This window comes from Microcaecilia unicolor, chromosome 2 (genome assembly GCF_901765095.1).
Source record: "Microcaecilia unicolor chromosome 2, aMicUni1.1, whole genome shotgun sequence".
Classification (NCBI taxonomy): domain Eukaryota; kingdom Metazoa; phylum Chordata; class Amphibia; order Gymnophiona; family Siphonopidae; genus Microcaecilia; species Microcaecilia unicolor.
Window position 1 is genome coordinate 513604273 of NC_044032.1, and position 24771 is coordinate 513629043.

At 42.0% G+C, this 24771-nt stretch overlaps 1 protein-coding gene across 1 annotated transcript in view; it reads left to right on the top strand.

Annotated features, from left to right (window-relative positions):
• The window catches only part of NCAPG (non-SMC condensin I complex subunit G), a 260290-nt gene that overhangs the window by 58251 nt on the left and 177268 nt on the right, over positions 1–24771 (top strand). Inside the window, 1 exon segment of the mRNA XM_030191225.1 lies at positions 6714–6854. Coding sequence (XP_030047085.1) covers positions 6714–6854 — 141 coding nt within the window.

The window sequence follows — 24771 nt, forward strand, 5'->3', positions numbered from 1 at the left end:
TCAATCTCCGACTCCGTGGAAATGCACTCCTTCACCACTCCCAGGTATAGACAAAGAAAGATATCTCTGCCAGAGATTTTGATATTGGTGTCTTTGCAAGGATACAGTCAGGTAAAGCTGGATAAGAATCCACCTCACCATTTCATACATTGCTGCATGCCATACCTTTGCAGGAGGTCCCACTTGGTCAGCTCATGACTGCAAAATACATTTCTTGACAAGACAGTAACACAAACCTGCATTGTGCATCACTAAGCCTCAATTTATGTAGCAGTGCCTCACTGCCCATCAACAGCACCAGGTGAGACCAGGCAAAAGAGACCTGCACTGTCTGCTCGATGGCTTGAAGGACCTGAATCCACAAAGTGGCTAGAGCTGGACTTTCCAAGAAGGAATGCAAAATGGAACCCACTTGAAGCCTTGCACTTGATACATGTCATCCTCTCATAGCCCCGCTGCCTTGTGATGTAAACTCTGCACAATTTTTGATATTGTATGTCCTGTAAAGCTGCATTAGGTGTGATCATGGAGATGTCCTCAAATACCTCTTGCAGGTGCTTGCTCGAAACTTCCTCTTCCATATACGCTTCCCATAATTTAGCCAGAGGTTCTAAATATTCTGGTTTTGTGCAGTTTCTAGCTAGTTTATACCACTGTTATAGCTTATTCAGCTAGGACAGAAGAGCCAGAAAAACCTGATCCAATTGTGTGAAACTGGTTTTAGGTGACAACCGCTGCTCCAAAGAGAGGATGTAATCTCTCACGTAGAAGAAATGAAACATGATTGTTGGGGAGGGCTCATGCATGCCTGATCTGAGCAAAAAAAAGGAAAAACATCCCCACCCAGCATCTCCAAACTGCCCAGGAAATGGTAGTCCTCGCTTCTCCACTGCTTAAAGGCACCGGAGCCCATACCTGCCTGGAATTCCAGGTTGCCCACCAGTGATAAAAATGGGTTTATCCCCAGTGTTGTAGTATTGCCAGTTCCATGCCTTACTCAGGGACAGCAGAATTTTATTCTTCCCCTTATTTCCAACCTGGCAGTGAAATGCACGTTCAGCATAGTGAATGCGTCAAATGGGTCACACCAACTGTGCCAAAAATCTAAAGGAGCAAAGGTGCTAGCATGCAAGTGCATCTCATGAATCCACCTTTAGAAGTGCAGCCACATTGTACAATGGGAGATCTGGTAATTGTACTCCTTTGTGCCCTACCATGAGTTAGTTTGGAGAAGGCGATCCGAGGCCTCCTGGAATGCCAAATGAAGGAGCTTGCTACACTTCTATACAGCCCCTCTTCTCTGCATGCACAAGGGTAGCATTTGCATCAGATGTAGCAGCTTTGGTAGAATGATCGTGATGGGGCAACCCTTCCCAGAAAGTTGATTAGGAGATCTCTCCACTTAGCACAAAGCAATGTTTTTTTTCGGTAAACTCAGTCATAGTCTAAACTCAAATATACCCCTAGGTACTTAATTCCTGTCCTTGCTGTATGGTGTACAGCACTGCGTATGCCTTGTAGCACTATAGAAATGATAAATAGTAGTAGTAGTAGGTAAGAGGGAAGTCACTGAGAGTCATACACGCACAGGGTTGATTAATGCAAAGGGCCTTAGACTTCCCAAAATTAATGTAAAATCCTGCAAAGGACCCAAAATCCTGAATAATAATCATGACAAATTTAAAGGTAGTGGAGGCCCTATTAGTGAGGCGCAGCACGTCATTAGTGACGAGATTTATGCAGTACTCTTTGTCCTACCACTGTGCCTTCCAGGTTTGCGTCCTGACGTGTCTTTGCAGCTATGGGTTCCAACGTTAAAACAAAAAAGAGCGGAGAGAGAGGGCAGCCCTGCCTTGTCCCCATACCCACCCGCAAAGTGTCCATTAGGGTGTCGTTAATTTAGAATCTGTGCGGTTGGGTTACTGTACATCACTGTTATCCAATCCAAAAATACCCACTTTATGCCGAAATGTTGTAACACCCAAAACAAATATTGCCACACCACTTTGTGGAATACTTTCTCAGCATCCAGACTGGCCAGGATCGCATCCCTTGGGGTTGATCAACCTTCCTGCAGAATCCTTTTAACCTTAAGAATATTAGTTGAGGCAAACCCGCCAGGGACAAACTCCACTTGGTTGGTGTTTATAAGTTGGGGGAGAAAATGACCCAGCCTGGACACCAAAACCACCACCATAATCATAATATCCTGATTAAGTAGGGAGATGGGCCTATAAAAACCCACTAGCTTCACATCTTTCCCGGGTTTAGACAAAACAGTGATTTAAACATGATTTAGATTGGAGCGAATATTCTGAGTGTTTGTAATAGACTTCAACATTTGAATGAAAGGAGGAACTGCAATATCCTGGGAATTTTGTAAAATTCAGTACAGAGACCATCATTTTAAGCCTTTTAATCATCCTCTGAACTTCAAACCCCCAGCAGTGCATTGTGTTGATCCACCTGTTCTTGTGTGAGAGATGGGAAATCTAGGGAATAAAAAAATTCAGAGTTAGGCCCCTGCCGAAAAAGACCTAGCATCATATAGAAATTTGTAAAATTGTACAAAATCACGTTGTATATCTGTATATCAGCTGCCTATGTGTGAAGGACTCCACTGCTGGTTTGTATTTTACTGATGTAACTTTTTAGGTGGATCAGTGCCACACTTAGGAAGCCAGTAGTTCCCCTGTATTGTTGCCTCATTGGTGTAACCTATATTTGTACAGCTTAATATTGTACAGTGCCTATTGTTCTAAAAGCATTTGTGTGTGCTTCTTGGTGACCAGGTTTCTGCTCAATGCTGAGCTGTTACTTCGAGTAATTCCTACTGTTTTAAAAATTAACATTATACATGATAATTTTGTCCCGAATAACTACTTTAGCTGCCTCCCAAAACACCCAGGGCCCTAAGTCCTCCACTGCATTCTCCTGCACATAGTTCTGCCATGCCTGTCGAAGGTACACATGGAATTCTCTATCTGGTAAAGAGCAGGATTCATGTGCCACCTTGGCGAGCATGAGGTCTCCTCCCAAGTCATAGAAACTATTACTGGAGAATGGTCTGAAAAATCATCCACATCAATAGCTGTATTGCCCACCCTGTGAATTAGTCCCTGCGATAAGAGAATGTAATCCAAGTGTGCATACTACTACTACTACAAATCATTTCTATAGCACTACCAGTCGTACGCAGCGCTTCCCAATTGAACATGAAGAAAAGACAGTCCCTGCTCAAAAGAGCTTACAATCTAAAAGACTCCATGCGGTTGGGAGAAGGTATAGTATCGCTCATCTGCATGAAATAATCTCCAGGTGTCAATCACATCCAACTCCCGGACAAGGAGGTTGATTCCCCCCCCCACCCCCCCCCCACCCCCATCGTGATCTTTAGCAGGCCTTTTAGGGGGGGTTACAGTCAATGGAAGGATCACTAGTAATATTAAAATCTGGCAGATAGTAAAGAGAAGAACTATTGCAAATATATATTGGGGGCATAAACACTGCAGAGGGCCACCCTAACTCCCTGTAGATCACCCGCAGCTACCAAACATCAACCCTCTGGATCTTGGCGGAATGTGTGAAGCGTGAATACTAATGTCTTCCTAATTAGGATAGCAACTCCCTTCTGTCAGCCATTGTAGGCCATAAAAAAATGTTTTTTAGTTGCCTCAGAGCTATTCAATTGCATTTCTTGTAATAATGCTATGTCAGTATGCTTATGCTGCAATGCTTGAAGGATCCTGGTCCTTTTTATTATGACTGTACCCAGTCTACATTGATAGACACCACTTTCAAGTCAGCCATCCCATAGAAACAATGGGAAGAAGATAAAAAATATAGAATCAAGCGTAGTCAAGCACATCCAGGCCCCCCCCAGGCAGACCCTCAGTGCTGACATTCATGCCTGACCTGAGAAAAAAAACACCAAACGAGCCATATACTCTGCCAGCGGTTAGAAGGAAGACAGAAAAAGCAGCTTACACCCCTTCCCCCCCAACAGAATCACCCTTAAAAAATGAACAAACCCCCACCCTCTCCTCTTCAACCCCTTCCATATACACACACACACCAAACCAAGTTCTCATCATATATCCAACACCCCAATCCAACTACTAACCCTTCCCCTCCCCTCCCTCCTCACCTACCAATAACAAAAAAGGAAGATATGTTCTCCTAGGCTGAACATAAACAAGTAGAGTAAACTGGTAACATAACAGGTCTGAATCTATTACTTGTGCACCCTATAGAGCCCCTATGGATGAGACACCATGAAAGTCATACTCTGCACTGTGTTATTACTGTTGAGGGACCCGCAGGAAAAAAGACTCGCAAACACGACCTGCATGCAGGCAGCTTCCCCAACAGGAATCATGCTGTGGCTCCAACTGGTCTCCACCACATGGGGACACCAACACAGCTCACAACACAATCATAGGACCCAATGCCAGGTCCTGTGCGTCCCATAGTAAACTCTCCTGTTCACAGAGGGGGCCTCGAAGTAGATTACTAAGCAGTGCCATAGCAATAAGATACTCTGTAGTGAATTTACATATGCATACAGGAGAGCCTCAAATTGGCCCGGAGGTGATCACCAGCAATCAGAAGACCAACCATGAGAATCATCTGCTAGCCATTCAAAGCAAGTCTGATGGAAGCAGCAATGCAGAATGGTATCCAATGGAAAGTCACAGAAGTTTCTCCACAAAATTTTTCAGATCGACAGGGTCAGAAAAAAATAGGCCATGGGTCACATGCACCTTAGCAGGGTAGAGAAGGGCAAACCTCACCACCTTGGTGAAAAGCTGCCTGCAATGCTGACCTATCTGCCTGCGTTGGTTGAAACCCTGTCCAAATAGTCCTGAAACAGCATAACATTGGCTCCCTGATAATCTACTTGACGCTGAGCTCAAAAGAGTTGCATGAGGTTTTCCTTTTCTGCATAGTTGCCGTAATGGGCCTGTGCCTTGAATCACCCTCAAGTGATCCCATGCAGTGTACACATTCCACTTTCATGGCTGAATCTTGCAGTGTAAGGCCCAACTGCTGCGGAAGCCAACGCTCAACAAAAGTCCCAAAGTTCCTTATCTTTTATAGTTTCCAATAATTCTAATGTTATTTCTTTTCTCTCTATTTTCTTGGTCTTCAACACGTCCACACGGTCCTTCTGGCACGAGATGCAATCTTCTGCATGCTGCAGCCGCAATCCCTGCCTTCAAGTTTTCCTTTGTATCATCCATGGATGCTTGACGTTTAGAGAGCTTCCCATGCAGCTATTGAGCTATTGAGCGTTGAGCTATTTTGTTAGCTCCCAGGTGGCTTTCTCCTGCAGTGTGACAATCAGAGCCTCTGCCTGTACTGCCCCTGCCATATTTGGACTTCTGTATGGCGCACATTCTTTCCCCACCTGCTGGGTCTTTGCCAGCATACCTTACAGCGCCAGGAGAAACAAGCCCACAATTCCACAAAGAGGTGTCCCCAAGACCAGCACGGGTTTTTCTTGATGAGCCCTGGGTAAGTGACATGATATTTTAGCGCGGTTGGAGTGGAGTGGGGATGATGGACGTCCTCTCAGCTAAACTGCATCATGTGATCCCCAGGATTTTTATAATGAATATGCAAGAGAAGATTTGCATGCTGTGGAGGTCTGTGGTAATTGAAGCAGGAATCTCTCATTTGTGTGTGCCCTTGTTTAGCTGAGTTGCTGTGCATTTCTTCCTGCAGTTAAATGCAGTAGTCTGTGATTTTTGTTTTTTCTTTTAATTTTATTACATCATGTAATTCCTTGTCAAGCCAGAATATTACAGCAATCATCAAGAGAAAAATGCATGGAAAAAAATCTTTTTAATATTGTATGGTTCAGATATCACAATTTTAACTCTGTAGATTTTAAAAAATAAAATTAATAATGTACATTGCTTTCCTGTGAATCTTGAAAGATGATTTAGCAAAATTGTAAATAAAGTAAATAAAACTTGGCTAAAGATGTTAAAATTGTTTTCAAAATGTGTTACTTTGGAATTCTGGATAATTTTCTGACTGTGCTTCCCAAACCTTTCCTGTTGACCAGGTTTTCTGAATATCGCCACAATAAATATTCATTAGATAAAGTTGTACAATCTGGGAGAGTAGGGAGATCAGGATCAATGAAGACTTTTTTTTTATCACTTTATTTTTATTTTTTTAGTGTCTCCGCTTGTCAGTGCCTGACGAGAAGGGAGACATTTTTGCAGTGGTCTGCATATTACGGCACTGTATTTAAACTTGGGCTTTCTTTAAGCTCCTCTCTCTGCTCCTCTTTGAGGGCCTGTTGATCTATTGTTGAGCTGACTCTATCCACGGGGCTTTTTGCATTGGCCCTCTCTGCAGTGTGTGCATATCATATTCATGAACAGGGATCTAAAAATTCCTCCATGGCTTACTTGTCCACATAAAAATGCTTTCACTATGTACTATAGTCCGATCTTTTACTTTCTTCTTCTCTTTGCTGTCCTCTCACTTTTCATCTGGCCCTGAACATATTGCCCACCTGCATGAACATTCTAAACCCTGCACAGGCATACTGATTCTGGAGCAAAAAACACAACAGGCTATGGGGCCACCAGTTAGTTCTGTTAAGCTATGTTTTATTACATAGCAATAAAAGGAACTGCTTAGCTTATTTTTTAAAAAACACATATTTGGGACACTTTTTTTCTTTCTTTTTTCAGTTACCTCCAGAATTTGCCTGTCCTTACAGAAGAACAAAAAACAGATTTTACCCGCATTGAAGACTTGATGACAAAAGAATTCATAAGCCAGCAGCTGATTCTCATTATAGGTTGCTTGGATAAATGTGAAGAAGGGGGAAGGTAGGTAAATATGATATATAAAATAACTTCTTTTAATTGAAATTGTCTATTTAACCTTAATTATTACATGCAGACCCCCAGTTTTGATATAACAGAAATCAGAATTGAGACGTCAAAGTTGGGATATGGTCAATTCCTGTACTATTTTTAGAAAAAGATCTGGTGACATAGGAGCCTTTTTACTAAGCTGCACTAAAAAGTGGCCTGTGCTACTTTTAGCGCAAGGGTTTCCCATGTGCTGAGGCTACTTTTAACGTGGCAGCAAAATGGCCGCATTTGTGTGTTTTTTTTTTTAAATGGCCACGCACTAATTTTGGACAGAAAAAAACAATTACAAGCCTCCACAACACTCAGAAACCACAACACACACAGCAAAGGTGACGAAGAAAAGCAAGCAAAGTACTCTCAAATATTCAAAGTGTCTTTATTATCAGTTATAACAAGACTCATTAGGCCTGTATCAGGACTCTGAATAATAGTGTTCTGTCTGAGTGATAATGTCAGCTAATAATTGAATTCCACTTAAAGTGATTTGTAAAACATCGAATGGCAAGAAGCCGTACAGTAAGGGCACAGTTGAACCGAGCAAGTGCACACATATATCAAGCACTTGACTTTCATCAGCTGGACCAATAGAAATCAAACAAAATAAAACATGGAAAAGAAAATAAGATACCTTTTTTATTGGACATAACTTAATACATCAGCTGGACCATAAATCCCCATTAGGAGGCCTTACTGGCATCTATTTACCAGGTGGTAAGGGCTCTCGCACTAATCAGGCAGCACGCGGTAATGTACCCATGCTACCTAATTAGCAAAGGGGACACCTACTGTCTGCCCATAAACATGCATCTCGCGCTAAAAAATAAAACCTAATTTTTTAGCGTGGGATTATGGCATGGCGATTGGCACACTACTGCGTTTCACTTTAGCATGTCCTGTGCTAGTGCTTTTTGGTGCATGGTAGGCACACACTAGTGTCTACCATGGCTTAGTAAAAATGCATGCTGGCACATGTGTATGCAATGGCTATGTATGGTGGAGCAACCATTTTACATATGTAAAATTTGTTTTGAATAAAAACAGTTTTATATACCCTCTCTTTGGGTAGACCCATTCAAGATGGTTTACAAAATTAAAACAACACGGAGAGGGTCCAAAGTACAGAATGTAGTCCAAGATACAACAAAAAACACCAAGAGCCTTCAGAAACGGGACACAGTTCCTTTTATTATGAAAATCGACTTTCCAATGCAGACCAGACACTGGCCATGTTTCGGTGCACAGCGCCTGAGTCAGGAATCAAATGTTATGTAAAATGAAATGGATACTTTGTGCAGCAAACCAAAATTCTTCCTTATGAAATAAAAATGAATTCCGTCCACTTTATAAAGGAACTTTTTTTGTTCTCAACGTGTTGAGTAACCACTTTATAAAATGGAGGGAATTCATTTTTATTTCATAAGGAAGAATTTTGGTTTGCTGCAGTGAAACATGGCCCTTGTCAGGTCCACATTGGAAAGTCGATTTTTATAATAAAAGGAACTGTGTCCCGTTTCTGAAGGCTCTTGGTGCTTTTTGTTGTATCTTACAAAATTAAAAGCCATACAATTAGTTTTGATGCTAAAAGAATATCAAGAACTATAAGTTACAGAATAATAGAACAGTAAATTCTAGAAATTAAAACTGAGTACTCCTTAAATATTCCATACTTAGGGTATTACTTGATGTACTGGGAAGCTTGTTTGTTTGTTTGTTTATTTATTTATGGCATTTATACCCCGCTCCTCCTGCTCGATAGCAGGCTCAGTGCGGCTTACAGGATATGGTACAGAGTAGGATAACACAAAGAGGCATATTTTCAAAGCACTTAGCCTTCCAAAGTTCCATAGAAACCTATGGAACTTTGGAAGGCTAAGTGCTTTGAAAATATGCCTCAAAGTAAGGTACAAGGTACACAGAGTATGGTACGAAGTATAACAGAGATGATCCAGTTGTAAGGAGTAGGACAATTGGGAGAGATGTGGGGGAGTGGATTGGAGTATGGGTAGTGTGGTTAAGTTCAAGAATTAAGTTGGGTTATTTGGGTAAGCTTGTCTGAAGAGGTAAGTTTTCAGCAGCTTTCGGAAGGGTAGGTGTTCATTGGTTGTTCTGATGTGTCGAGGTATTGCGTTCCAGAGTTGGCTGCCTATAACGGAGAAGTTGGATGCATAGTAGGTTTTGTATTTGAGGTTTTTGCAATTGGGAAGATGGAGATTAAGGTAAGTACGAGAAGATTTGGACCCGTTCCTGGCTGGAAGATCGATCAAGTTGTTCATGTAGCTTGGAGATTCGCCATGGAGGATCTTGTGGATCATTGTGTGGGCTTTGAAGTTTATATGTTCCTTGATAGGGAGCCAGTGAAGTTTTGCACGAAGTGGTGTTGCACTTTCAAATCATGGTTTGCCAAAGATGAGTCTGGCTGCTGTGTTTTGGGAGGTTTGGAGTTTTTTCATGATTTGGGCTTTGCAGCCGATGAAGATACTGTTGCAGTAGTCGGCATGGGTGAGTACTGTGGATTGTACTAGATTGTGGAAACTTTTCTGCAGGAGGAATGGTTTTACTTTTTTCAATACCCACATCATTTTATTTATTTTTTTGTTACATTTGTACCCCGCGCTTTCCGACTCATGGCAGGCTCAATGCGGCGTACATGGGGCAATGGAGGGTTAAGTGACTTGCCCAGAGTCACAAGGAGCTGCCTGTGCCTGAAGTGGGAATCAAACTCAGTTCCTCAGTTCCCCAGGACCAAAGTCCACCAGGACCAAAGTCCACCACCCTAACCATGTTGAACATCTTCTTCGTCGTGGCTTTTGCATGAGTTTCCAAGGTTAAGTGGTTGTCTAGTGCTACTCCTAGGATTTTTAGATTGTCAGATATTGGGATTGTAACGTCTGGGGTTTTCAGGGTGGTTGGGAGCAGAGTAGCGTGTTGTGATGAGAGGATCAGGCATTGAGTCTTTTCTTTGTTCATTTTCATCTTGAAAGCGTTGGCCCAGGATGATAGGATGTTCATGGCAGAGGTTATTTTCTCCGAGATTTCAGTACGGTTGGATTGGAAAGGGATATTGTGACATCATCAGCGTAGATGAAAGGCTTAAGGTCGGATTTGGATAGGGATTTGGCCAGAGGAATCATCATAAGGTTGAAGAGGATCGGGGATAGAGGTGAGCCTTGGGGGTCTCCGCATTTTGATGACCACGCAGGCGATATTGATGAGGTTGATTTGACCTGATATGATCTGGTGGTGATAAAACTTTTTATCCACTTAATGATGTTGCTGCCGATCCCTAGTTTGTCCAGTAATTTTGTGAGGATAGTATGGTCTACCATGTCGAATGCACTAGATAGGTTGAACTGCAGAAGAAGTATTTTGTTGCCAATTGAAATTTCCTGTTTGAACCTGGATATCAGGGTGAGCAGTACTGTTTCTGTGCTGTGTGCAGGTCGGAAACCCGATTGTGATTCATGTAAAATAAAGAATTTTTGAGTGAATTCGTTGAGTTGGGAGGTCACTCTATTTTCCATCAGTTTGATTAGAAGAGGGATGGAGGCCACATGTCGATAGTGATGTCATCAGCTGGTTTCTTGGGGTTTTTCGGTATTGGTGTAAGTAGGATGTTGCCGTGTTCAGAGGGGAAGGAGCCTTGTTGAAGTAGGAAATTTAAGTGGGTGGTGAGTTCTGTAATGAATCGTTCTGGGGCATTTTTCATAAAATAATTGGGGCATGGGTCCAGTTGGCAGTGAGACTTGGAAAGTTTGGATAGTGCTGAGGGGGGTGAAGTTTGTCCAGTAGCGATCTGCCGGGATCTCTTCAGAGTCGGAATCTAGTTCATCAAGGAAATTGTCAATATTGGTATCATGTTACCAGTACTGGCCATCTGTTCATTCTGGCCTGGTGAATGGTAGTACACTCCTGTCACTATCCTTTTCCTCTTTACATGTGGAATTTCTATCCATAGGGATTCCAAGGTGTCGTGTGTCCTGCAGAATTTATTCAATTCAAGGCCCTCTTTAATGTATAATGCTGCTACTCCACCAATTCGATCCACCCTATTGTGATATAATTTATACCCTGGTATGACGTGTCCCATTGGTTATCCTCCTTTCACCAGTTCTCAGAGATGCCTATTATTATATCTGTCTTTTCATTTAGTGCAATATATTCTAACTCTCCCATCTTATTTCTTCGGCTTCTGAGATTTGTATACAGACATTTCAAACAATGTTTGTTATCCCTATTTACAACTTGCTCAGCAGTTGACACTTTAAAATTTGTCTGCTCTTTATTTAAAGACATTGGTCTACTATGGTCTTTATTTCAACCTCGCTATTGGGATGCCCTATCTTCCCTCTTTTGGTGATATCTTTTAAAGATACCTTTTGAGCGACTGTTAGCCTTTTCACCCAGTTTCTAGTTTAAAAGCTGCTCAATCTCATTTTTAAATGTTGATGCCAGTGGCCTGGTTCCAGTCCAGAGTAGGCTCCACCTTTCCCAGAATGTTGTCCAGTTCCTAGGAAACCTAGAACTCTCCTCTCTGTATCATCATCTTGTCCATGTATTGAGACACTAGAGCTCTGTCTGTCTCTTGGGTCCTGCACGTGGAACAGGGAGCACTTCTGAAAATGCTACCCTGAAGGTTCTAGATTTGAGCTTTTTACCTAAGAGCTTAAATTTGGCTTCCAGAATCTCCCTCCCACAATTTCCTATGTTATTGGTACCTACATGTACCAAGATGGCAAACTCCTCCCCAGCACAAATCACAGGGCACCGCACCGTTTTTGTTTTCAGACGAAAACACTGTTGTATTTTTGGCCAAAACAAGATTAAATTTGGTCGTCTTCTAGGTTTTGTATGTTCCGTTACCAATAACATATATATCCATTGGGTCAGATTTGGGGGCTCAACCCTCCTCCAGTTTAGAAGAATCCTTTTCTTTTCCAAGAAATATGCACACTTCAAAAGTTCTGTTGTGCCTTTCCTTAAGTAGTTGCTGAATAATCATCGAACAATACCAAAACACTTCTTGGGATAATGAGTGTAATAATCTCTCCAGAAATCTTACCTCCTGAATCTTTTCATAGCTCCAGAAAAGATGGTCCAACGTTGCTATAGGTGTTCCACACCCAAGAGCCTTCCCGTATATATTCATTCCCATCTTCTCCATCCTATTGGCTGAAATATACACTTGTAATAAAAATGTATGCTATTATTCATTGGTCCCCATGTTGACAAATATTTCTGGGATCCTTTTATGGTTAGTAATAAATTCTACCAAAATAGCTGGCAAATTTCAAAAGAACTCCTAACATTCTGCCCATTTCAGATAATCTGTTGGTGACTGACAGTCAAAATATATTGTATAGTAAAGAGCTATCCTATAGCCCTCCACTGTATTTAAACTTGGGCTTTCTTTAAGCTCCTCTCTCTGCTCCTCTTTGAGGGCCTGTTGATCTATTGTTCTGATGTAACTGACTCCAAAAAATGTGAACCCCTCTCTACAATATCATATATAGGTTTTGAAGGGCAGTATTTTGCCATTAGTATTCACCACATGCCTGATCTGGTGATTAATGGGTAACTTCATCTGAGAACCACTGCCAGGTCTGCTTCAATGGCTTTATCAAAATATTACCCCTTACCTTCTCTGATAATTGCTTATGGGGTGCTGAACAACATAGCCAGATCTAATGGACATGCCAATTTACATTCTATTTATAACAACATGTAAATGCTACTCCTACCCTCATCCAGTCCCTGATATGGTATAATTGACAAGCTCTACCATAAAGTCCAATGTTGGGGGCCTCTAGGCCATCCTGTTTTGGAACAGACAACAAATGCTTTAAGTCCCACTCTGGCCATTGGAGCCGACTCTGTGGGTGCTTGAGCACCCCCAATATCGAGAAAATTCTTTGTATGTGTCCATGGAGGGGTTATTTCCATTGGGCTTAGCACCCCCAATAATTTTGAAAAGTTGGCTCCTATGACTCTGGCCATTCCCACGCTCTAAAAAAATCGCTGCAGCTATGCCCTCAAACATATGGCATATTTTCAAAGCATGTAGCCTTCCAAAGTTCCATAGGTTTCTATGGAACTTTGGAAGGCTAAGTGCTTTGAAAATATGCCTGATTGTGTCATGTCTATTCAAAGATATTGGGCACAGTTTCTATCATATAGAGCCATTTAGGTAATATAATCATTTTATAAAGAAAAATTCTACCCAACAGAGACGGCGGCAATTTACTCCAGCTCATTAATAGCTGTTGGGTCCTTTTTAATCATGGGGCTACATTCACAGCTTACAAATAATTTAACATGTTAGGCAAGTTTATACCCAGATATTTAACCACATCCACTGCCCATCAGAATAGCAGGTGGCCTTCCATCCCCCAAACCCCCCCCCCCCCCATCATCCTCTATCAATCCCCAGTGGAATCACTTCTTATGGCAAAATTTCACTTGAATCCTGAAAATCTCTCATTGCCTAAAGGCTTCCAACATTAGGGGCATTGACTCCTCTGGGGAGGTAATCATCTGAAAAATGTTAGCAAGTACCAAACACTTCACCTCCACATTACCCATCCTAATGCACTGCATCTACTCAGAGTTGTATCCTCTGCAGGAAAAGCTCCAAAAATAAGAATAACAGCAATAGGGATAAGGGACAGCCTTGACTTGTTTTCCTTGGTAGCAGAAAAGCTCCTAACTTCACGTTTACCATTACATTTCCATGATGTCCTTGCATAAAGTTAATAATATTTTCAACAAAATACCCACTTATCCTAAAATGTGCCAAAATTGGAAAAGTAACTCTCACCCTGCCATATCAAATGTCTTCTCCGCATCAAAACTAATCACCATAGCTGGGATATTCTTGATCCTACAATGCTCTATAGCTGCTAAGATCTTCCAGCAATGTCGCTAATTACAGACCAGTTGCTTCCATCCCCTTGTTGACAAAGGTAGTGGAAAGTTTAATTGGGCATCAACTCATGGAATATCTTTCCACCTTCTGTCTTTTACACAGTTTGCAGTCAGGTTTCAGACCATGTTACAATACTGAAACAATTTTAACCACTTGTGGCAAAATTGACTAAAGAAACTAGCTTAAGAAGAAGGGTTCTAGTATTAGTTTGATATGTCGAGTGCATTTGATGTAGTCGATCATTTCATACTACTTCATTTGCTAGGTCACTTCAGAATCTGTGATGTCCTTAAGTGGTTCCAGGGTTTCCTATTGGCTAGATCCAACCAGGCAAAATTGCCTGGTTCTATCTCATCCCCCTGGACCCCTGACTATGGTGTACTTCAGGGTTCTCCTCTGTCTCCCATTTTATTTAGTATCATGACAGCACCTTTGGGTTGTCTATTGGAGTCACAAGGGTACCATTTCTTTATTTATGCAGATGATGCCACAATTTAAGAAATTCTGGTAGTGGTTAAATCAAGGTTTAGACCTGACAGATTCTTGGGCACATGAATTCAAATTGAACAGGGACAAAACTAAATTCTTGGTCTTCTCTCAACCTTTTTGATCATACCATTTTAGACAGTTTTACGACTGACCACACTGTTAAGAGTTCTGAGGAGAATTAAATCCTTCCCTACTGTGACCCTTATACTCCTACTGCAGATGCTCGTTTTGTCACAATTTGACTATTGCAATGCAATCTATGCTTGTTGCAGGGAACTGTTAAAAAAAAAAAAAATCCAAACTGCCCAAAACACTGCAGCTTGGCTTTGTCTGTAAAATTTGTGTTTTGAGAGGGCATCACTGTTGCTGTCTCTAAACTGCATTGGCTCCCAATAAAAGCAAGGGTCACTTTTAAACTGTTTGCACTTCCAAATATTGTATGGTATGACCCCCCTTGACTGTATGTTATCTCTTGTTGATCTTCCACCTCGTAATAGGGAAAGGTGGAAATGAGACTTGATATACCGCCTTTCTGAGGTTTTTGCAACTACATTCAAAGCGGTTTACATATATTCAGGTACTTATTTTGTACCGGGGCAATGGAGGGTTAAGTGACTTGTTCTTGGGGCTAGAGATTATCTAGTACTTCATTATCCAAGCTGTAAGAAAATTGTTTACAAATGTTCTTGCAACGGGATTTGCTTATCGGGGCATGAAATGTTGGAACTCCTTGCTGAAGTCAATTAGTGGTTTGTATGATTACTTGATGCTCTGTAAAATGTTAACTTTCCTGTTTGGAAAATTTCTAGGTATGGATACTGATCTCCATGTTTAGTCAGTTTTGGTTACTCTCTTACTCATACTGAATCTTTTTCATTATGTATTCTTTTTTTCACTTTTTATTGCAATGTATTATGTATTCTCCGAGGAGAAGCAGGCTGCTTGTTCTCACTGATGGGTGACGCCCACGGCAACCCTGAGGTCTGGAAATCTTCCTAGCAACAAAAGTTTGCTAGAGTCTTCGGTCGTGCGTGTGCATGCGCGACCATCTTCCCCGCCCATCGCGCGGGGACATCCGTTTCTTTTTGTCCGCAGTTGAGAGAGACTGTTTTTGATCCCTCTCAGTGCATCCTGAGAGAGCCTTCGTTTTTTTCATGCGATTTTCGCGTGTTTTTCTCTTTCTTCTCTTAGGCTCCGTTGAGCTGTTGTTTAAAAAAAAAAAAAAAGTCTCTTCCTTATACTTTTAGATTTGGCCGTCTTAAGTTTCGTTTCACCGCCATTGCAGCCCTTTTAGGCCGCCCGTTCAGGTTTTCTCTTATTTTATGCCTTCTTTGTGGGCACCATCGCCGACTTTGACTTCGCCGCCACTATTTTTCCGTCCATGATATCGAGGATTCCCAGCGGCTTCAAGAGGTGCGGTCGGTGCAGCCGGGCAATCTCAGGTTCTGATCCACACATGTGGTGTGGCAGGAAAATAGTGGCCCTCTGTCGGAGAGAGCGATTTTGTAGTGCAACACTGCAGCTTTCAGGCCTGCCCCTGCAGCTGTGTAGTAGTGTGGACCGCAGCCTAGCAGTGGGAGAAGCAATCAGTACCCACCTGCCAAAAAGCTGCAGGAGCCTGGAGGACTCAATGTTTGACTGTTGTTTGAATCCAGACAGACTGTTAGAGGAGTTGTTATATATATTTTTCATGCCCCCCCCCCCCCCAAAAAAAAAAGACTCGAAAACAAAACTGTAAAATTAAAACCAATAAAATGCTTTAGCTTTGTTTAAATTTAGATATAGGACAGTTTTATTTCCCTTGGCCAAGCTTTAAAAAGTTGTGATCCAACAAAACTAAAATGGAATTTTGGTCTTTATATTTTGTGTTCGAAGTACTATTACTCTTGGGGGAATTCCGTGCAGTGCAAAATTTGCATACAGGGTAGCATTTATTTTTATTTATTTGTAGCATTTATACCCCGCTTTTTCCCGCTCGATAGCAGGTTCAGTGCGGCTTACATTGTATGGTACAAAGTAGTACAGAGTTAATACAAAGTATGGAACAAAGTATCGGAGATGACGTGGAGGGGCATAAGCGAACGTCGCCGGCCAAATAGATCGCCGGCGATCTATGTTGATGGCGGCGCTACAGCTGGCCAGAACCGTATTATTAAAAAAGATGGCCGTCCATCTTTTTTGTCGATAATATGGTTCAGCCCGGCTAAATGCCGTGGAGTTCGCCGGGTTTAAGATGGCCGGGTTTGTTTTTCAGCGATAATGGAAAGTTATGTCGGCCATCTCAAACCCCGGCCAAATTCAAGGCATTTGGCCGTGGGAGGAGCCAGCATTTTTAGTGCACTGGCCCCCCTGACATGCCAGGATACCAACCAGCCACCCTAGGGGTCACTGCGGTGGACTGCAGAAAAGCTCCCACGTGCATAGCTCCTTTTGGGAGCTGAGCCCCCAAACCCCCCCCCCCCCCCCAAACCCACTACCCACAAATGTACTGCACCCACTAAAATTGTTCCAGGGACCTGCATACAGCCTCTAGGACTTATTGCTGCTGTATAACTTTGGCACACCACACCTGAAGACTAATCTCTGTGAAAAAGTCCTTTCTTGAAATAACCACATTTACTCACAGTTAACTGCAGATCAGAGGTTGTGCCCCACTGGCAAAGAGTCCCCTGGTACTAAGATTAGCAGTAGGTCAGAGCTGGCACAATGGTGTACAATGCCCTCTTTCAGCACCATTCAAGGTAAGAACTACGTTCTCTAACGTGGGTAACACAGGAAAGAGAACTAAAACTGGCTTACAAAAATGGCCACTACCGCATGGACTACAACAGGAAACAAAACAGGGCACACTCTGACTCAGTTAGCAGGGGGGAAAAGCACCATGGGAGTAGAGCCCAGTACCCTACACCCACCACAATGCATTGCTAATATGACTCTGCAGGGCACCTAACAGAAAAGGTGTCACACTCACCCGAGAGCCACATCGCAACCAGGGAAAGGCTGTCGGAGGATACAACACATTCTGCTGTCATGGAGGTAGGTACGGCATTTGAGGCTGGCATACAGGCTGGCAAAAAAGGTTTTTAGTTTTATTTTTTTAGTATGGAAGGGGGTTGGTGACCACTGGGGGAGTATGGGGAGGTCATCCTCCAGTGGTCATCTGGTCAGTTGGGGCACCTTTTTGAGGCATGGTCGTGAAAATAAAAGGACCAAGTAAACCCGGCGAAATACTGCTTAACGCCGCCTTTTTTTTTTTTCCATTATCGGCGAAAGCTGGCCATCTGGTAGCCATGCCCATGCCCGCCCATGTCCCGCCTTCGTTAATCTACTGACACGCCCCCTTGAACTTTTGCTGGCGAAGCGACGGGAAAGCGGCGATGCTGTCAAAAATGCCGCTTTTGATTATACCGATTTCGCCGCTTTTAAGAAATCGCCAGCCATCTCCCGATTTGTGTCGGAAGATGGCTGGCGATCACTTTCGATTATAAGCTGGATAGTTACATAGGGTGTGGTACAAGTATCACAGAATTAGTACAATGCAAGAGACAAGGTATCAGAGATGACATTGTTACATAGAGTACCATGGGGGGAGGTTTGGAGAAAGTTGGATAAGGTGTGTGCCATGGGAAGGAGATGGAGGGCTGAGGAAAGGTGGATGGGGTGAGATTTGAGAAGTTGTGCAGTGCTAAACAGGCGCGCACAGTAATTATGGTTACTTAAGAATAAATGTTATTTTTCTTTCAATTTAATATTGCTGTTTTAATCTATTTCACTTGACTTAGGGGCACTGTGAAAAAATTACTGACACACTAAGGGTACCTTGAACAGAGAAAATTTGGGAGCCACTGATCAAGGGATATAGGTTCACCATATCTTGGATCTGATTTAGAACCCAACCATAAAAACTTAGTATTACTCTTATTTAATTTGAGCCTATGAAATGCAATCCAGTTCTCTCCTATACATACAAGTTCTAATATGAGATAACGTATTAGACCACAATTGAGAGACAGGTAGAATCACAGTGATGTCATCTGCATATATAAAATGTTTTATTTTAGCTTGGTCAAAAATAACACCCAGGGGACTGCACATTAGCAGCATCATATCCAACAAGGTAGTTAAGCTACCACTGCAACACTGTGGTCACTTTTCCAGTTTAAAATCATCTTGTTTTTCCAAGAGAAACAGTAAGAAAGGCCATTTAGGTATATTTTGTCTCTGCCTTTAGAGGAGTTATATATCTCCTTGCCTTGACCAGCACAACTTCGGTACACCCAAAAGGTCATGTTTAACCAATTGGCCCCTTAAGAGACGAACAGTTGATCCAAGATGGCAGATGCATGACGGCATGTAGCTGCTCTTTTACCCCGATACTTTTTTCTGGATTCATTTATATAATCTTCAACCCATATGGGTAAAAGAAGAGGTCAGACTTGTACTTACCCCTTAGATAAGCCTGTCTCGGTGACTGTAGGTTTGATGGATCGCTTTGCGGTGAGCAGTTCTAGTGGTGTTAGGGCATCGCTGCAGGGTGAAGTGGGAAAAGTTGAGCCACTCACCTTGCCTAACCTTGATACCACCTTGAGCCCAGAAATAAGGGACCCACCGGAAAATCCGGCCATGCACGTGGTGCAGCTGGGAGAAGTGGCTGGTGCTTCTCATGCAGGGTCTGCTTGCCTGGCAGTGGAGATATGTCTCTACTGGTGGGAAAGGCCCAAAGCTTGCTGAAGAGCCTTTAAGACTATCCGTGAGTACGCAGCAGTTGATAGAAGAAATTCATAAGCCAGCTTCACTGAATAAATCAAAATTGATTACCTTGGATGTCATTTGGGAGGCTTTAACAAAGTTGGATATTTCTTTTTCAAACAAACTGGAATTAATGGTCTCCCAATCTTTAGTAGATCAGGGGGCATTGGCTAAGTTCAGCAGAAAGTTTCATCTATGGAAAAAGATTTTGAGTTCTACTTAAAAAAAGAGGTTAAAACTGACTTACATATGGTTAAGGATAATGTGTTGATCATCTTAGGTTGGAAAACCTGTAAAATTCAATATGGAGGAAAACTTTGAGATTTGTGAATTTTCCTGAAGTTGCCTCTGTCGCTCCATTGTTGACTCTTAAACGTTATTTCTTTGAAATTTTGAAAATCCCAGAACAAGCGTGTCCTCCTTTATTGAAGACATATTATTTGCTATTAGTAGTTAATTTTCTGATCAAGATATTGCTCCTGGGACGGATGTCTCCTTTGATGAACTGAATATAACTCAGATTATTACAGAAGATCGTGAAGCAGTTCCAGCAACTTTGATAGTAAAATTTGTATTGGAATCTGATAGAAACTTGGTGTTGTGTCTATTCTTTTGAACTGTATAGGTCAAGTGTTTCCGGACGTGGCTCTTGCCACTGAGAAGCAGGGCCAAGAGACTGGGCCGGGCCTGGGGCAAGGCCGCACCCGGCCCCCCCCCAGGTCGTCGTTGCCATCCACCACCAGGCCAGGCCCCCTGAATTCAAATCATAGCGTCTCACTTCGACCTCGCTCCGTGTGAAAGAAGCGCAGCAGCGGCAATCTTCAGATCGCCTCCCTTCGGGCCTTCCCTCCCTGTGTCCCGCCCTCGTGCAAGTTACATCTGGGCTCACACTCATTGTTATTCACATGGTTGGGGCAAGCTACCGATCACAACTCAGCTGTGATTGGTCGTGGATCATGTCTAGCATCTAAAAGGGTAATCTGATTGGGAAGCAAAGAGTTTCACTCCGTTCTTCCCAATCAGGGTAGCCCATTTAGGCACCAGACAGGCTCCATGACCAATCATAGCTGAGCTGTGATTGGTAGCTCATCTCGGCCTAGAGGGAATATTGCTGGGGGTGGGGCTGCACACCTTGCTACTTGTTCTGGTGCAGCAGGAGGAGGCCCGGGATTAAGTACCGCGTGTGTGTGAACTTCTATCTGCCCCACGGCACTCCTGTGAGTTTGCTGCAGCGTACTGGGGTGCCATGGTGTACAGTTTGATCACCATCTAAGGCAGCATTTTCCAATTTTCTCTGGGTCTTCATTAAAAAAAATTCTGGGGGGGAGGGAGGCTGACCATTTATTGTCTATGCAATGTCATACTTGGTTTACTATTATTAGACACTCTTTTGTAATGCTGAGAAAGTTGAGGATTTTTAGACCATATTTCAATTGAGTGGTTTTCAGAATTTTGGTTTGGTCCTTTATTTTTTTAGATTTTGCTCACACCTTTTTTTCAGTAGCTCAAGGTGAGTTACTTCCTGGAGAAGGACCACGATTGATGGCAAAGCACATATGAGAATGAAGTGGATATAGCACTGTTTGCGGAAGCGAGTGTTTATGAACAATTTCAAAATCTAAAGGTGGACAAAGCCATGGGACCGGACGGGATCCATCCCAGGATATTGAGGGAGTTCTGGCGGGTCCTCTTAAAAATTAGTTTAATAAATCCTTGGAGACTGGGGAAGTTCTGTGGGATTGGAGAAGAGTGGATGTGGTCCCTCTTCACGAAAGTGGTGACAGAGAAGAAGCTGAAAACTACAGGCCAGTAAGCATCACTTACTTTATTGGAAAAGTAACGGAAGCGATGCTGAAGGAAAGGATAGTGAATGTCCTGGAATCCAATAAGTTGCAAGATCTGAGACAACATGATTTTACCAAAGGTAAATCGTGCCAAACGAATCTTATTGAATTTTTTTGACTGGGTGACCAGAGAATTGAAACAAAGACGTGCGATAGATGTCATCTACTTAAATTTCAGTTAAGCCTTTGACACGGTTCCTCACAGGAGACTCTTGAATAAACTTGACAGGCTGAAGATAGGACCCAAAGTGGTGAATTGGATTAGGAACTGGTTAACAGACAGACGCCCGAGGGTGGTGGTTAATGGAATTCACTCAGAGGCGGGAAAGGTGAGTAGTGGAGTGACTCAAGGATTGGTGCTGAGGCCGATTCTGTTCAATACATTTGTGAGCGACATTGCTGAAGGGTTAGAAGGTAAAGTTTGCCTTTTTGCGGATGATACCAAGATTTGTAACAGAGTTGGACACCCCAGAGGGAATGGAAAGCATGAAAAAGGATCTGCAGAAGCTAGAAGAACGGTCTAATGTCTGGCAATTAAAATTCAATGCAAAGAAGTGCAAAGTGATGCACTTAGGAGTAGAAATCCTTGGGAGACATATATGTTAGGCAGTGAGAGTCTGATATTCACAGGCAGGGAGAGGGATCTTGGGGTGAAAGTATCTGAGGATCTGAAGGCGAATTAAACACTGTGACAAGGCAGTGGCCGTAGCCAGAAGGATGCTAAGCTGTATAGAGAGAGGTGTAACCAGCAGAAGAAAGGAGGTGTTGATGCCTTAATACAAGTCGTTGGTGAAGCCCCACTTGGTTCAGTTTTGGAGGCTGTATCTTGCTAAGGATGTAAAAAGAATTGAGGCAGTGCAAAGAAAAGCTACAAAAATGGTATGGGATTTGCGTAACAAGACGTACAAAGAGAAACTTACTGACCTCAACATATATTCCCTGGTGGAAAGGAGAATCATGGGTGATTATGAAAAATGCTCAAATATTTGAAAGGTATTAATCCACAAACAAACCTTTTCTGGAGATAGTAAGGTGATAGAACTAGAGGAAATGAACTGAGGTTGAAGGGGAACAGACTCAGGAAAATTGTCAGGAAGTATTTCATGGAGAGAGTGGTGGATATTTGGAATGCCCTCCCGCGGGAGGTGGTGGAGATGAAAACGGTAATGGAATTAAAAAATGCGTGGGATAAACACAAAGGAATCCTGTTAGAAGGAATTGAGCCACAGAAGCTTAGTGGAAATTGAGTGGCAACACTGGTAATTGGGAAGTAAAGCAAGTGATGGGCAGACTTCTATGGTCTGTGCCCTGAAAATGGCAAGAACAAATCAAGGTCAGGTATACATATAAAGTAGCTCATACAATGAGTTTAACTTGTTGGGCAGACTGGATGAACCATACAGGTCTTTATCTGCCATCATCTACTGTGTTACTATGTGCAATGTAATGAATTGACTGCAGCATACACTGAAAGTGAAGATGTTCACTGTGTGGTAAAGTCATTGGCATTTTTACCTGTTCATGAAGTGCCTAAAGCTTTTGATGATATTCTAGATGAAGCCGAGCTATTGAATCTTAAGACTAGTTTGGAGATACTTTACATAGGTTGCAGAAATCATAGGGGTCCGTAAATGCCCTTGTTTTCCTTCTAGGATGTAGATGGTTCATGAAAGAACCATCAAAAGCATACCAAGATCTAATAACAAGCTTGAAGGGTGTCATCATTCTTTCGAAACGCAGATAGACTATGCCCATCCATCTTTTTTTTTTAAACTTCTGTCTGATCTTCAACATGAAGAAGGACTCCAGTTTGCCTTGTATTCCAGAGCTTTATGCAGTTAAGGATACAGTCAAATGTCAAACAAAATATAAAAATATGAATTCTCAGATTATTATATCAACCGTAAACTTTTTTTTTTGTCTTGCATAACTTATAAAATCACCTTGAATGTTTAAAGTGAACAGCATCTATTTCTTTTTTAACCATGGTGTTATATGAATTTTGTTTTTATTTTTGGGGCCTTTTTGACTTTTGCTTTGTTATGGATTTGTATGTTTTCAGTGAAGGCATGTCTTGGCCTTTTATTTGAGATGAGTTTTATGAACTTTTTTCTTTCTGTTTCTACTCCTACAGTTCACTAACTGTTGCTCACAAAATGTTTCACTAGTTGACATGCGATGAAGTGTCACATGTAAATATGCACTTGACAATATGACACTGGTCCAAATATCGTACGAGCAAGTGTTGCTTGCTGAAATTTTGTATAATCATCTTTCCCCTGTAGAGGTCTGTTGAAATCTTCCAATTCTGATTGGGTCAACTCCAGGAGTACTATTGCTTCTAGTTATGTTGGATCCATCTCTCTTGGGCCTTCTCCCTCATGCTCAGTGTTATACAGGCTTATGTGCAATCTACTTTGTGTTACTACTATGTTTCCTTTTCCACTAATCACGTCTGTGTTTATAGGGCCAAGCCATCAGCTTTACCATCATTTTTTTCAGTTTTTTTTTACCAAACTGGAACAGCCTATATTTATAGTATGTCCTACCTTTTTTGTTCCTTCATGAAGTGGGGAGTTCATGGATATCTACACTATCAAGAAAATGGCCTTATTTACCCTTGTGGTGTTGCTCTCAAATTGGTGCTTGCCTAATTATAGTTCCCTGTTCAAACATATTATAATTCTGTTTAGAGCCACTTGTCTTTGTGCTATATAACTAATAATGTCTCCCTCGAAACTGATTTTGTAACCTCTCAAAAAGTATGGGTTGGTCGTTCTGTATTGTGAAAAGATTCCTCCCACCTTTTTAATAAATATTCATGAAAGTTTTGATCTGAGTATAAGTATTTTGGGAGGATCCATCATATTTTACCCTAATAACCCTTATCCCTTAAATATATATTCATATGGGTATGTGATATGAAATTACTAATGGCCAATCTCTGCTGTTATCACTTTCCCAAACCATTCTTGTGATATTAAAATATAATTAAATCTAGAAGCCATTTTAGATTTTGCTCACACCCTTTTTTCAGTAGCTCATGGTGAGTTACTTTCTGGAGAAGGACCACGATTGATGGCAAAGCACATATGAGAATGAAGTGGATATAGCACTGTTTGCGGAAGCTCTGGCTACATGTATAAAGGCCTTTTCAAGGGTATGCAGTGTCTGCCTTGTATCCACTAGGACTAAACTGTCACAGAAAAATGGCAGACTATATAAATCAAAATGTTGTCCTTCATTTGTGCCGGCAATCTATTTGCTCCTAGATTAATAACCTTATTAAAATCCCTGGCCAATATCAGGGGTAAGTCCCCAAAATCTAGACACTTCAGTGGTTCATTCAAAAGTCATCTCCCGGTATATTTGGTCCGTATATATTTGTCAATACAAAATGCATGTTTTACCAGTACACATGCACCAGAATATATCGCCCAGAATCAGCAACCAAAGTCTTATTCACTTTACAGTGCACCACTTATTAGCACTGCTACTGCCACTCTGTGTTCCAGTTGACATGGACAACACCTCCACCACCCAATCTCTGTGTTCGTCCTTAGTCATCCAGGTTTCCTGCAAGCAAGCTGTATGAACTCACTTTTCGTTCAACTCTTTCAAAAGTTTAGAACACCTGATCAGGAATCCTATCCCTGACATGTTCCATGATGCTATATGCAGACCAGCTATAGTCATACTCATCCTATGCCTTGTTCATTTCTTTCACACCACCAAATGGCAATTGTACTAGCCCGGATCCAAAATACCCAGCCTTCATCCCCTCCTCCATATTCTACATCCATATATCCCTCATCAATATACCACACTTCCTCCTTAAGTTGGCTACTTCCAAAAACCTCCCCAC